The sequence below is a fragment of the Furipterus horrens genome, unplaced genomic scaffold (genome assembly GCF_987537825.1).
Source record: "Furipterus horrens unplaced genomic scaffold, mFurHor1.1.pri manual_scaffold_7, whole genome shotgun sequence".
Classification (NCBI taxonomy): Eukaryota; Metazoa; Chordata; class Mammalia; order Chiroptera; family Furipteridae; genus Furipterus; species Furipterus horrens.
The window spans coordinates 13,220,491-13,235,468 of NW_028327177.1; the positions used below are offsets into that span (position 1 = coordinate 13,220,491).

A 14,978-nucleotide genomic window follows, 5' to 3' on the forward strand; every position below is an offset into this window, starting at 1 on the left:
CTTCTTCCTTGGGACAGAATTTGAAATACTGACTCCCGTCATGAAGAAAAACAAGTTAACCACTGGCTTTACTGATGACATGATATGAGGAAAGGGCTTAAGTCATCTGAGAAGATGCTAATTGGAGATAATATTCTGTGTCTGAATGAAAAATGATAGGTAGATCCCTTCTTTCTCATCTTAGCCATCTTGGGTGTATGTGTGTAATTGTAGCTAAATTGTAAAATTCATCCAAAGTACTATCAAGTCTTTGTCTGATGAGCTATTTCTTGAAAATCTTTCCATTACAGAGATGAAAGTGAAAGGGAGGTTCCCTAGGATGTGGGAATATTCATGTTGTTCAATGTTTCCATTTGAAGCAAGAAAATAAGAGACAGATTATGTTTTTTAGGCTTTGGAAATGTTTTCCTCAGAGAACTAAGCTTTTGTTTTATCTTTGCTAAGCTAACTAAGAAATCTTCTAGAACAAAAATAGTGGTTCACTTCGGTTATTTAGGACTCTTGTAGATTCTTATTTTACTCAAAATCGCTTTGAAAGGGACTAAATTGAGAAGCAGTAGCTTTTTTCTCAGAAGAGGTTCTTCTATTAAGAATCTATTATTCTCAGAAATTGACAGTTATTTGGAACATTAGATGGATTGCATTGTGTTCGTGATGTTCTAATTTAGCCTCCAGTGAAGCTTACCTTTAAGCTCAGAATTTGTTTTTAACTCACGTAGCCTCCAATTTCTTGCTGTGGTTCAAAGCCTAATGTGACCTCATTTAGGGAACAACAGACTTAAACAACCCATCTGACTTCCTTCTCACAAAAGTTTTGCATTTAAAGAACATTGTTACATTTTAGAAAGGCCATTTTATCTCTAAAAGAGAATTGCCTTTAGTATGTCTTATAGTTTTATATCAAAGTATATTGAAAGGGATTGGATGAGGAGAGGTTATATACTTCTGAAAGAATACAAATAAAAATGCTTATACTAGATTTCCATTAAGAATGGCAGGCAAATCTCCCTAGACAAAGCTCTGCCTCTGGGCCTGAAGTTTTCTTTCCAGAATGTTCTAGGAGGAGAAGATCTATGAGAAACTGAAAGGAATAAAAAAAACTTGCAGAGCCTAATTTGCTTCTTTTTCCAGATGACAAATCCTCTGAGGGAAATTGACAAAACAGTGGGGCAATTGATGGATGGACTGAAGCAACTAAAGCTGCATCGCTGTGTAAATGTCATCTTTGTTGGAGACCATGGTAAAGCTTTGTTTCTTCTTTGCTAATAATAGGATAGATTCATAGTGGTCCTGATGGTGTTGAGGAAAGGAAGGAACCCTTCCCCTCAGAATCCCAGGTCGTGTTCTTCACTTCTGTCTCTGTTTTTCAGGATGGGGAAAGATACCAAGCCATGACTCCAAACTGTGAGATAACCTGGGGTGACCCTGAGTTCATTTTGACCAAAACCAGGGACTTCCTGTATCTTCCTGTTCTTTGTAGGAAAAGCCTTCCAACAGAAATTCGTCTCATTAAAATAAGGCAGATGATTTGCTTGTTCTGTAAATAGCTTCCTCTGTGAATGTGACATATTAGATGATAAGACCTCATTCCGAATAGCCACATCCCTGAAAGGAGCCCACAGGGTTTATAAGGCAAAAAAAAGAAAAAAAAAACCTAAATATGATAAGGAGGTAGAGACATAGGATTCTTGTCAAAGAAGGGGCACATAAGTAAAATTATTTTTCTGCACCCACCGAAGAAATTCAAGACAAAAACCAGAGGACCCTGCTTTAGTAGAGAAGATAGTTGAAAGAGAGGAAGAAGCAGTTTAGGAAGCAGGTTTTCTACATCACTGCATAAAGCAGAAAAATTCATGACCCCTTTCTTCAGGTGACCGAGAATATCCTAAACAGTAGAGGATGATAAGGCTGGGTGAAGGAGATTCTCAGAGAGCGTTTTTATTTCACAGCTTCTCAGACTGCATTCTGTAGAGTGCTTCCTTCATTCCAGAACCATCAAACTGAAATAGGGACCCTGGAATAGGGCTGATCTCTTCTAGAAGAACTGGAGGAAGAAAACTGATTGATGCTTTGGTAGTTCTGTTAAGAATGAATGACAGGCAAATTTCCCTAGTCAAAGTTCTCTCTGGACCTGAAGTTTTCTTTCCAGAATGTTCTAGATGATCTATGAGAAGGTTAAAAAAAAAAAGCAGTGGGACTGGCTCGCTCTTTGGCATGGACTAAATGGGATCCTCTACAAAATCATACTCCACAAGCCTGAAGAGCTGCAGATAGGACAGAGACTTTGGAGCACAAGACGCAGTGGATTCAATTAAAGTTGCCCAGGAGTGTCAGGAGCTTTTGGTTACATTTTGGAGCCAGATGTCTAAGAAGTAGATGGGTCTCAATGAGTCACATGCTAGAGCGTTGTAAATCTTGGATAGATTAACATTTTGTCTTGCCAGTGTGTAGGCTTCTGAGATGAGGAGATCGCTGTGGCCTGGGGAAGCCACAGCATCTCTTCCTTAGAAGGCAGGATGGTCTAGTGTTGCAGAGCCTGGGCTTTAATTAGAGTTTCATTGGAGTTCAAATTGCACTGCACCACTGAAGAGCCATCGGCCGTGGAGTTTGTCCTGTGACCTCTCCAAGCCTCTGCCTCCTCGTCTGTAGAGTGAGAGCACTGACACCTCTGCATGGAATTAGTCTGGAGGGTGAAGGATGGCATGCTTCAGAAGCACTTTATATATGGTCTTCCAAAGCAAGAGAGTCCGTTCCCTGTTAGGTCGGCCTAAGTGACTTCCTAGAAATATCACAAGTGGAAGGTCCTTCCATTCTTCTATTAACATGGTTTTGTAAACTTCCCCTTCCTGGGTTAACATTGTACTAGAACATAGTAGCTGTTTATTGATTTTTATTTTTCTTCCTGAGTGTTTACGTGTTAAAAAGCAAAATATATAAAACCCAGGTACTATGCTGGGATATGTTTCTATGTTTTTTTCTCTCTCTTCCTTTCAATTCATTTATAAAACCAAAGGGCCTGGGTCTGGGATCCCAGAAAGTGATAATTTGAATTTTACTAGATGCAGGACACTCTGGGTTATAATTTTTAACTTCAGAACCTTAGGACATACTTTACAGAGTCACCTATTTTTCCCTTAGAGAATATGCACCTATTTGATTGTGCAGAGCAATGTATGTCCTCTCATAAATTCTGAAATGATGGTAAAGGTCCCTACCTGCCTCCATGGTCTGTGATTGTAAGACACAAGTTTGTTTTGTTTTTATGTACTTATTTTAAACATTGATCAAGAAGTTTTCCTTGTAGGGGGCAGGAAACAAATCTTGGGTCAGGAGGGATATTTGTCGGCTAAAAAAAATTTCCCTACCTAGACTTTTTTTTCTTCTTCAAGTTGCTAGATTTCAGCTTTGACTGATTACATTGTTTACAACTTGTTTGCCATGTTATTTTGTCTTTCAGTTTGGGTGGTCATTGGGGCTGACGTTTTTCTTTCTTTTCTCTTGTTGCCACTATTGTTTTGTCAGCAACATCCAAGGCCACCAGTGGAGACAGAGTGAGGACTGGTGATTATGTACTCAAGTCAGGAGATACGTTAGAGAGAGAGAGACTGGAAAAATGACATTTTGTCAGAGAGACACAGCACTATATATTCTAGTTATTTAACCACCCCCAGCTGGGAAAACAATAAATCTTTTTCATAATGACTGTGTAAATATATATTTTTAAAAAAAGATTATGGTTACTTCCTTTCTCTTGCTGTTCTTGCTGAATGACTTAAAATGATAATTGAGATGATGCCTTTTTAACCTTCTAGTGCTGTAAGATAATATTAAATGTGGTAAAAAGACCACATAAAGAAGCATCAAAAAATGTAATGTCATGTTAAGAAATCTCAAAGGAGAGAGATCCTTGCATGAGGCTGTTAAAAACTAATTAAAGAGATGCCTGGATGTTGTCCTTAGTGGCTGTGTTAAGATGTTAATTTTAAGATTGCATGAAAATCCTTTATTTCCCTCCCCAATAGGAATGGAAGATGTCACATGTGAGAGAACTGAGTTCTTGAGCAATTACCTTACCAATGTGGATGATATTACGTTAGTGCCTGGAACTCTAGGAAGAATTCGATCCAAATTTAGCAATAATGCTAAATGTAAGTTGATTCTTCAAATATTAAGTTGTTAGCATGGTAATATTGTAGAGTAGGTAAGGGCTTGTTCTTGGCTGCTTCTCTGGACACTTGGGTAAAACTCCCAGCTCCGCAGCTGCTTAGCTGTGAGTAAGTCGTTTAAACTCTAAGCCTCAGTTTTGCATCTGAAAAATGGGAATGACAATAACAGCTACGGCCTAGGGTTGTTGCGAAAATGAATCTATGTGTATCGCTCAGAGTGATTCCTGGAACATGGGAGCATCATATTGGTTCTTGTTTTTATCATGTAGAAAGTACACTTCATTGAAGGCATGTGTATAACCATAACTTCCGTTGGCAAGAAAAGAACTTTTCAAGATGAGGTTCAGGCTTGCTCTTTAGCTGAAGCTAGGGAGTTCATGACAGGGTTGGCAGATCCACATTCAGACCCTACACGTTCCTCCAAATCTGGTTGAAGGGGACTCCTCATCTTAATAAAAGTGATTGACAGAACCCAGGAGGAGAAACTATTAGGCCTCCGGGAAGTAGCAGCTGCTTTGAAAGATTAGAAATAAGTAGGAATAATCACTTACGTTCTACACATTCAGGTTATGAGATACCACTGCCAAGAACTTACATTTACGGACTAAGGTGTTGTAGGCGCTGCCCACCTAGCTTTTGAGAAGCCCGCAGATTTATTAGAGACATGCTGCACTTCAAAAAAAAAAAAATGCATTTAGGGTTTTTAGCCTTGAGAATAAGAAACCATTGGCACCAAGCAAAAAGCTTTGGAAAATTAAGTGTTTCCCAAACTCCGTGCCTGAGTCACACAAATGGGAGCTGTTCCAAGGTCAGCTCTAGGCAACATTGTGAAATCATCTGCCTTCTCTTTTTAATGTCCTCTCTGTCCTCATGTCCTCCCTTCTCTGCTCCGAGTAGGCCTTGTCTAGAGAAAGGTACCTATTGAGTTAGTATTTGCATTTTCAGACTTAGGCAAGAAGGCTTTGATCTATTTTGGAAAGTATATCAGACCTCAGTCAAACAACCTCCCTATCACATTGACGCCCTGGTGGCATCACCGTTTTAGCGAGGTATATACACCATCTTATTTAATCCTCCCAGTGGCCCCGTGTGGTCACTATTATCCCCTTTTACAGACAGTAAAAATCAAGGCTCAGCAAAAGGTGAAGAAACTGGCTCAGGGTATGACGGCTAGTCAGTGGCAGAGCTAAGATTTAAACCCAGAGTCTCTGACTTGTAACCGCTACTCTGTGCTGGGGGCCTCTTCCGCTCACACACCGTGAGAGCTGTGAGCGTGAGAGGACCCCGTACTGCAGAACTGATGGCTTGGTCTCCCAAACGTGGACTCAGGCATTTGGCACTTCCATGCCCTTTATTATCCTTCATGACGGAAGAACACGAACTTACTGCAGTCCTGTGGAGGACGGTGGTTTAGGAGGCCACAGAGTGAAGAGGTTCACAGCATGGCGTGCCGGTCCATACAAGGGTCCCAGTGGGTCAACCCCTCCACCTCCTAAATGCCTGTTGACTTAGTGAGGATTCCAGCAGCTGCCTCCCAGAGTTGTTATGAATGACCAGAGAGAAAGTGCCTGCAAAGCTCTTCCAGACAGAGCACACAGTCTGGGTTAACCATTATTGCTACCATTATTACAGTCATGTGCCGCTTCACAACAGGGAGACATTCCGAAAAATGCATTGTCAGGAGATTTCATCGTTGTGTGAACATCATAGAGTGCACTTATATAGACCTTGACGGCACAGCCCCCCACACATTCAGGCTACGTGGTGTACCACCGTCATAGATGTGGCCCATCATTGACAGAAACCTTGTTACATGGCATATAACTGTATTTACTTGCTTTCCATGAAAATATGCAAGTAAAATTGAACCCCAATTTAAGTAGCGTAGAGTCCACGTTTTAGCTTTGGATTTCATAGCTTTAGAACTACGATTCTAAACAGTGTCCTTGAATTGTGTGTGTTCATACCACAAGGCAGGCTTATCCGTGCATTTTCAACAAATATTTATTTATATTTATTGACAAATGTTTATAGAGTGCCTACTATGCATAGGCCCTGGGATACGGCAGGAGATGACACGGATGTGACCTGTTTCGCTGATGTTTATATTCCAGGCAGGGCTGCCTCGTGACAGTTGGTATCTCTTCTGAACTCCGCTGTCCTTTTCTGCTGATTCTATAATAACACACTAAAGCAACTTTTTTGAAAACAAAACAAAGTCCAACCAACCTACAATCTCCGTTTTCTCCCCACACCCCCCAAAAGGGGACGTTCAGATAATATAATCCTGTTCACAGTTTATACACAGCCATCATTTACATAGTTCTGCCTTTAGCTAGTTTGGAGTATTGACTAAAATATCCTTTGTGTGCTGGTAGTGAAAATAAAGGACGTCCATACATGTGTGCGTCTGTGGCTGGAAGGGGCATCTACCTATGTAATTAGACCCACGATGTTACCAAGGAAACAAAAACTCCTTGTAGAAAACATAACTCAATGGATTAGACATTCATTTTGAAGTAGATGATAACTTGTTTCAAAGAGCTGCAGATAAATAGGAAGTTACATTAAAAGCCCCAAATGCCCAGTTTAGTTCCTGATGTTAAATTGCAAATAAACTAAATCCAGGCCCCAGAGGGACCATATTGGACCACTCAGCAGAACTTAAAGAAGCAGTTTACTTAGCTGTATCATGGTGCTCTGGAAGGAGGAATTCCCTTTCCAAAGAGGAGACTCAGACCCAGCAGGGACGTTTACTATAGGAACTGTTCCACTTACCTAATTGCTTTTCACTTACTGAAATAGTAAATACCCACATACAACTTAAACATATTTTAAACAAAAGTCTATAAAGTGATGGCCCCTTTTGAGAGGGACAAAAAAAAAAAAAAAAAAAAAAAAGGAAAAATTGAGTCTTGCTGCAGAAATGATATCTCTCACTGATTATTGTCATCTCTTTTGAAATTTTTTTTTCCTCTCATTGAACAGATGACCCTAAAGCCATTATTGCTAATCTCACAGTAAGTACTGCAAGTCCCCAGGCCTCTGCCCTTGGAGCAGCTTCCACATGCTCATCTCCTGGGTCCCCCCCACCCCCTCGCCCCGTGTGGGGTGGGAGGAACGGTTTCCCCATTGCCCTGCATCCTGTATATTTGTTCTCCTTAGAGCTTTCAAAACTTCCTGGCCTGTAGACAGCTGCAGGCTCCCTAATGGTCTTGGCAGTGATACAAACTGACAACATTTGATCTTTCCATTAGTACTGAAAAGTATTCGTTCAAGATTAAACAAATCCTTACTCTCTCTGCCCCAGATCTGCGCACCACCCTGTTCCCTCACTCCCCCATCCAGGACAGAGACCTTAAAAGCCCACGGGGATGTAATCACTGAGGCCTGAACTTGCATTCCCCTCCCTTTCCTGCCTCCCTCCTGTCCCTGGACTCAACCTGTTGGGAAAGGCCTTGGAGCTTGAATGGCTCTAAGTGATGATAGTCTCGGGAGTCAGGAATTTATCTTAAAAATTCCTTACTCCCCTCTGATAACCTTACATCTCCCGAGTTATCTAATCCTCTTTGAACCGGTTTGCTTTCAGTTTGTATTATTTGATAGAGGGTAACACATTCCATGTACTCACTAACCACTTTTTCTTTGGCTTAAAACTTATTTCAGCTTTCTAGAAAGAGAATATGTTAAGCTTTTTTTTCTTCTTTTTTTCTGGAATACACTGCATCTCAAGTCCAATTTCCATTTATATTTCAGTGTAAAAAACCAGACCAGCACTTTAAGCCTTACATGAAACAGCACCTGCCCAAGCGTTTGCACTATGCCAACAACAGAAGAATTGAGGACATCCACCTGTTGGTGGACCGCAGGTGGCATGTTGCAAGGTAACTCGGGGTTGGCTGGCCCTGTTTCTCATCTTCCTCACCAGCTCTCTGGCAACTGGCATGCCTCTAATAAGGTCCTTGGCCATCCAAAGAAGAAATCTCAGTTGAAAATCTTCCTGTTTCCGTAGGTTTTGTGTGCTAGGGAAACAATTAGCGCTGAGACAATATATTTCTATCTTCTGGGTCTCAGCATCTCTGGTCTCTCCTTTTTAGTTTTTGAATTTACATCCTGGCCTCTGTTCTTATGACTTGAGTAAGTGAGACTGGGACCAGCTTTACCACCCTGCACTGATGTGATCTCAGTCAACAAGACTGAGCCTCTAGCAGTGTTTATAGAGGAGCTAAGAAAGTGTTGTTAATCTTTAAAACCTCTGTACTGTGGGCCTGTTTTATCTGGCATTGAATATTACTGTTTATCTTTTTCTGAACTGCAAAAGAGTCCAATGTTGAAGAGACTACTTCTTGCTCTTGACTCTTTTGTAGAACGTGTCCTCTGGAAGCTCTAACCGCTTCTAAAGAGCTGATCATTTCAAGGTTGTCCATGTTCACCCAGTCCTGGCAGCAGCCCCTTCCCACTCACTTCTTTTTCATTTAATCTTTATTGTATTTTTTTCCATTACCATTTAGTCCCTCTATGTCTCCCTCCTTCTGGCACCCAGTCACTTTTATTCTGACTTTCTCCTTGAGAAAAGGGTGAAGAATCAGTTTGTAATAATAACTGAACAGCTTCTATATGCACTCTAGCTAGGTACTTTAATGAGTTTCCAAGGGAGAGAAAATGAGGAAATGTTTATTCTCTAGGGACTTATGTCAGTACAGAGCACATGGAGAGACACAAGACGGATACCTAAATGTCCTACTGTGGTTGTCAGGGGGCACATAGAGTTAAATGTGTAGGCTTATGAAGGGAGAGGTATGAGGGCCAGGAGTTATTGAAATCATTAAGAACAGACATGGGGAGTCTTCATGGAAAAGTTACAAAGGTATGACCGGACGGTTGGCTGAGTATGTCCTCTGCAGGAACATTTATATATGAGAAAGCATATTTGGTGCAGTTGGTAGGCTTATATGAAGTAAATATGGGTATTGAGTGGAAGGTAAATGAAAGATGATGATAGTTGAGCAGATTAGCATAGACCAAAACCAGAGACATTAATCAGCAGTAAATCTTTTAAACTCCTGCATTGTTGGATTATTATATGTGCACATCTTATTCACCCAAGACGAAACAACTTTTCCTAAAGGTGAGGACCCAAATGATTAAATTCTTTATCTTCCCGCAAGCACTTTAATTCAGTGTGATGTACCCTGTAGGTAATTAGGAAATATGTGTATTACTACACATGCAAGTTTTGGGAAAAGGGCTACGTGACACTTAAACAAAAGGTGTCTTCTTGTCACAAAAAGGACATATGGTTTTGATGTATACAGAGAAGTTTCCATTTTCTATTTCTGTATTGAGATAATTATCTAGGTGAGGCTGGGCTTTCGTTAGTCATTATTTCTGCTTAAGTTTACCACTCAGTTATAATCTTTAGTTGTGCTATATCATAGGTAAAGTTGTATACAAACATTTTTCTAGAACACAGATCTTCACTTATTGGTTAAACATCATGTATTTAAAAAGTGTCTGCTATGTGCTTGGCATTGAGCCTAGTGAGGGATATAGAGCAGTGAACTCGCAAACATGGTCCTAAAGTAGAGGATCTTATGATCTTGCAGCTGAAGCATATAGGCACACAGAACGTTGCCTGTGACAGGTGCTTTGCTCCGAGCAATCACAAGGTACCAGGAGGGCACCGTGACTTCTGTTCAGAGGCCTACACTTGCCCTGGGCTGATTGTCAAAGCAAAGGCTCTTGGGAGAAATGAACAGCGTCATCTTTTCATCTCCGCAAGAACAATGCAATTAAAATAGAGATTAATGTGCTTGTAAAACCCCTTCTTAGAGATTCTTTGAGCACTGAAATTGGCTTTTTATCACAGTGATTTTACACAAAATCCTGACTGATTATACAATTGTTTTGACATAGGAAACCTTTGGATGTTTATAAGAAACCATCGGGAAAATGTTTTTTCCAGGGAGACCATGGATTTGATAACAAGGTCAACAGCATGCAGGTATGAGAACTGAAAACCTGTTTTAGTGACTCTCAGGAGGGATAGGGAATGATGGTGTGAATGAAGTTTCACCATATTTATAAGCAGGGGAAGGGTTACTACAGGATATTAGCAATGTCTAATTGTTCCTGTTTTCTTATCTTTGGAAGACTGTTTTCGTAGGTTATGGCCCAACATTTAAGTACAAGACTAAAGTGCCTCCATTTGAAAACATTGAACTTTACAATGTTATGTGTGGTAAGTCACTTATTAATCAATACCAATGAAACAATCTTGAGTTAACACGAACTTCCTCAATGTCAGAGAAAGAAATGAGGTGTCTTTTACTCTGGCACCACGTCACCCCCCTGCAAAAATAATATTGTCACTTGCCCATTGGTTCAAAGACCTGAATATCATTCCCTTCTATGGATTCTTTGTCTTCCTCCACCAGTTGACTAATGAGGAGTTTTCATAGTGTTGCTGTTGGCAGCCTTTGGCTGATCCAACATAGCATTACAGTTTGACACCACCGGTCAAAGACCTGGTGAAGCAAGAGTTCGGCACAGAGCTTTCTCCTCCCTCCCTCCATCTCTCGTATTGCAGTCCTGTTAAAATGTTGCCAGCTTGCATCCTGGCCAGCTATTTATGTGCTCCTAATTATTTTTCTTCCTTGAACTTCTCATTGCTGAATGAGGACAACTTTTCCTATTTAGTAAGGGAGTGCCAGTCTGGTGGTTAGAGGGGGAGTCTGAAAGTCGGGTCTCCTGGGTTCCTTTCCCTACTTGGCTGCTGGCTCTCCCTGTCCTGCCTCTTAGCTTAGGCAAGTCACTGTGTGCCTGCTTGGCAGCCGTTCACTTGCTATGAAATCAGCCTGTTCATTTCACAGCAGCATTCAAGGCACAGGGCCAAAGCCTCCTCTTGTCCCCATACTTCTGTAGAGTGCATTGGAGGGCAGGCCAGAGGTTATTTATTAATTATAAGACTTATTTCAAAATTTGGTTTACCAGGTTTCATAGAGATGCAGAAAGGCATGGCATTGATAGCCTTTGGGTTCCTTCAATTTTTTCTTTTTGGGTATGTCTCTTTATGAGCAAGCAATGAACATGCTGCTTCAGAAAGCTGTGGCAAGACGTGTTTAGGCTAGAATGGTTCAGGGAATGAGAAGGGAGTGCCTACAATCTAAAGTTGGTTTGATCCAATTCTGATTTGTGTTCAGAGTTTTCAGATCCTTAGAAAGTGAATGGTTTTGGCTCTCGGTGTATCTTATCAAAAAATATTTACACATCACCTAGCATCTTTTCCTTCTTCTCCTCAGATCTCCTGGGACTGAAGCCAGCTCCTAACAATGGGACGCATGGAAGTTTGAATCATCTGCTGCGTACTAACACCTTCAGGCCAACGCTGCCAGAAGAAGTCACCAGGCCCAGTTATCCAGGGATTATGTACCTTCAGTCTGATTTTGACCTGGGCTGCACCTGTGATGATAAGGTAGAGCCAAAGGTAAAAATAGTCTTTATGTTTCTGTTGGAGGATATTATTGGGTATAAGGCAGTGTTGTCCACTGGAACTTCCTGTGACATGTACATGGTCTATCTCGCTGCTGTTCATAGTGGTAACCACTGGCCAGATGTAACTTTTGAGCACTTGGAACTAAATTTTTAATTTTGTCCAATTTCATTATTTATGCTGAAAGAGCCTTATGTGGCTTGTGGCTACCATAGGAAAGCATAGATATAGAAAGTGATGGGCAAAAAGCAGAATTTATGATGCTGTTTTGTGGATTCAGAGTTCCAAATCAAAGACTTTTCCTTTTATTTCAACCTGGATCACGTGTTTATCAGTCATGGTCCCAATAGGAAACAGATGGTTCATGCAGAAGAGGTTTTTAAGGAGAGTTTAAGGGATTGTTTCAATCATGTTTAATGAGAGGACCATTAATAAAGGCTGAGCAGGGTAGAGGGATGTCGTGGAGGGATGGCGAAGCACCCTGGGGCTTGCAGGGGACCAGTCCCAGGCCTGAACAATAATGGGAGGGAGTAGTTATGAGAACATGGAGAGAGAGTGGTGTAGGAAGGAACTATGGAATTGGGTAGATAGTACAGCGAATGCACTGTAACTTTGTAGGGAGGAAACTGGGGGGAGTAAACACCCCTGTTGTCTTTCCTTTAATTCCCTGCTGGTGCCTCCTGTTGGTGAAGCCTACCTGGAAGCTGGAGGGCAAGCCTGTTCTTTTGATGCTGTTCCAAGAGGTCAATTTCTCAGGGCACAGAGCAGAGTAGGGAAGGGTACAGCCTGGGTGGGGTTGTGGGTGGTGCAAACAGAGACGACCCAGCACATTCTGTTTGGACAGCTTTGCATACCAAACAAACTACTAACGTTAAGCAACAATTTGTTGATCGAAGACCTTTATAGTCACCAATCAGTGCTTCTGACAGCAAGAAATAGCAGTGTTACCACACTGAGTTGATACGTTTCCAACACAAAGCAAAGAAATTGGTTATTTTTGCATGTGTGGTTTTATTATGGGTAAATCTGTGATCTTTCTATGATACTTCGAAGAACTGTAAAATAGCTCTTCTAGTGTCCCGTCCCCATTTCCTATTATTTGCTACCTTCCAGAATTCCTAGGGGCCTGGGAGCCACAGTTTGGGAAGCTCACCACTCAGGAATTCAGTTTGCCCTTCATCCCCCATCTCCCTTTTTTGTCCTTACTTTTGCTCCTGACAAGAAGCAAGGAGGGTAACTACTCTCAGACCTCAGCTGGAGACTTTGCCTTGCCAAAGTCAACAGGAAGTGGTTTTTGAAGTGCATTCCAAAGATAACCTTAGAGGAATCTAATGGTTGGATCTTGTTTTCTGAATTACCTTTCTTCTAGAGAACAAGAAATATTTTGGATATGTTATCTTAAGCCACATTGGAGGGATAATGTATTGTCTTTATTTTGTCTATGGGTTTCTCCAAAAGATTACCTTCCTTTTCTTATGAAACAAACAAACCCCAGACATACTGAAAAGGTATAGAGATTAATAAAATGACTACCTTAAAACACACATCACAAGAAAGAAAATATTACAGATTCAGTGGAAGCTCCATGTGTACCCTCCCTTCCCCCCGGTGCACTTCCTTCCTATTCCAAAGGCAACTAGTATCCTGAATACAGTGTATAATTGTCATGTGGGGCTCTATACTTTTACTCTAGACACAAGTATCTCTAACCTGATATATTAATTAATCTTTAGTATAGTTCCCTAAAATAACCTATAGTATAGTTTTGCATATTATAATTTGTATATAAGTGCTTTTAAACTAAATGTGTCCTGAACTTATTTGGTTCATCATCATGTTTTTTGAGATTTATGTATGTTAATAAGTAAAATTTTAGCTCATTCACCTTTACTTTTAGTAGTTAATATTTAATCAAAAAAAATACCATAGTCATTTTAATCATTTTCTTATTTGAGAACATTTGCTAACTTCCAGTTGTTAGCTCTTCTAACACTGCTTCAGTAGACATTATTTGCAAACATCTTCTCGTATACATATTCTAGATATGCCTCTAGGATATTAGTGAAGGATAGAGTTGCTGAGCCATTACTTTTCAGAATCGCTGAGTCATTACCTTTTCAGCATTGGAAAAAGCAATTCCATAAATTATTTTAGAAATCATTTTAATTTACCAGGGGATTAATCTGAAATATTGAGGTACTATTCTAATTAATTTACATATATGTGTCCAAATAATTATCATTTACTGTATGGGAGGTTGATACCATGATTATTCAATTTTTAGAAAAGGAAACCAAGTCATGGAAAGATTAAAGAACCGTGGGACTACTAGGAAGGGGCTGTCAGTTTGAGATAAAATGGTAATTTCTTTACAGAGTTTATAATATTGATGGTGCTTAGGATCTTGTTTTGAATTTATCAGGCTACTAAGGAGAGACAAGGGTACAGGAAAGGAGGAACATTTCTAATTTGATGTTTTTTCTTTTCTTTTTCTGGTTTTCAAACATGAAGAACAAATTGGATGAACTCAACAAACGCCTTCATATAAAAGGGTCTACAGAAGGTAAGGGCTTGATGGAAAAAGCAATTAGATAAGTTTTGTTTTTTACTTTTGAAGAGACTTATCTACTTCATAGTACAAGCATAGTATTTTTTTAAATTCAAATTTTGGATTGCAAAATGATTTCAGTATCCATCTGGCAAAGGGTATTGATTTATTCTATGTACACAGATGTCAGCTGTGTAATAGAAAGATTCCATTCCATTTGTTTTCCTTAATAACTTGTAAGCCCTTTGAAACACATACAATTGTGTAGCGGATGGGTCATAAGTTAAGGTGCGGACGGGAACTTCTATGAAGGGACTAAAAAAGCACAATTATGAATAATAGCAGCAGGTACCTACACTGTAGCTCCCTTACATGGAGAGTCAGTATGTATGTTGTGTGGAGGGAGACAGAAGGAACCAAATCAGAGGTCACTTTTCACACAAGGACGGCCCATCTTGAGCCTTAACTTAATCTCTTATTTTATGTGCAATGATACTACATGTTATTAGTCCTCTTTTACAAGCTTGTGATAAAAAAAAAATCTCAGTGATTTACACCAAGAAAGGTACATTTTCTGCTCAAGCTTCAGTATGCTGATGATAGGCTAAGTGTGGTTCTCCCTCACGTGCACTTATTATTCTGGACTCTGGGCACAAGGAGCAGCCCCTAGCTGGGACCTGCAGAGAGAAGGAGGAGCGGCAGAACCACGTAATGGGTCTCAAGACCTCGGCTTTTATGAGGCGTTTGTTAATTTCACAGTTCACTGGTGAAA

General features: G+C 40.4%; 1 protein-coding gene across 5 annotated transcripts in view; it reads left to right on the forward strand.

Annotated features, from left to right (window-relative positions):
- The window catches only part of ENPP2 (ectonucleotide pyrophosphatase/phosphodiesterase 2), an 89,928-nt gene that overhangs the window by 60,212 nt on the left and 14,738 nt on the right, over nt 1–14,978 (forward strand). For all 5 annotated transcript variants that reach the window (XM_090283420.1, XM_090283422.1, XM_090283424.1 and 2 more), the window contains 8 exons: nt 1,132–1,240; nt 4,023–4,148; nt 7,155–7,186; nt 7,923–8,050; nt 10,083–10,170; nt 10,320–10,407; nt 11,468–11,652; nt 14,170–14,221. In XM_090283420.1, coding sequence (XP_090139546.1) covers nt 1,132–1,240; nt 4,023–4,148; nt 7,155–7,186; nt 7,923–8,050; nt 10,083–10,170; nt 10,320–10,407; nt 11,468–11,652; nt 14,170–14,221 — 808 coding nt within the window. The remainder of the gene's footprint in view (nt 1–1,131; nt 1,241–4,022; nt 4,149–7,154; nt 7,187–7,922; nt 8,051–10,082; nt 10,171–10,319; nt 10,408–11,467; nt 11,653–14,169; nt 14,222–14,978) is intronic.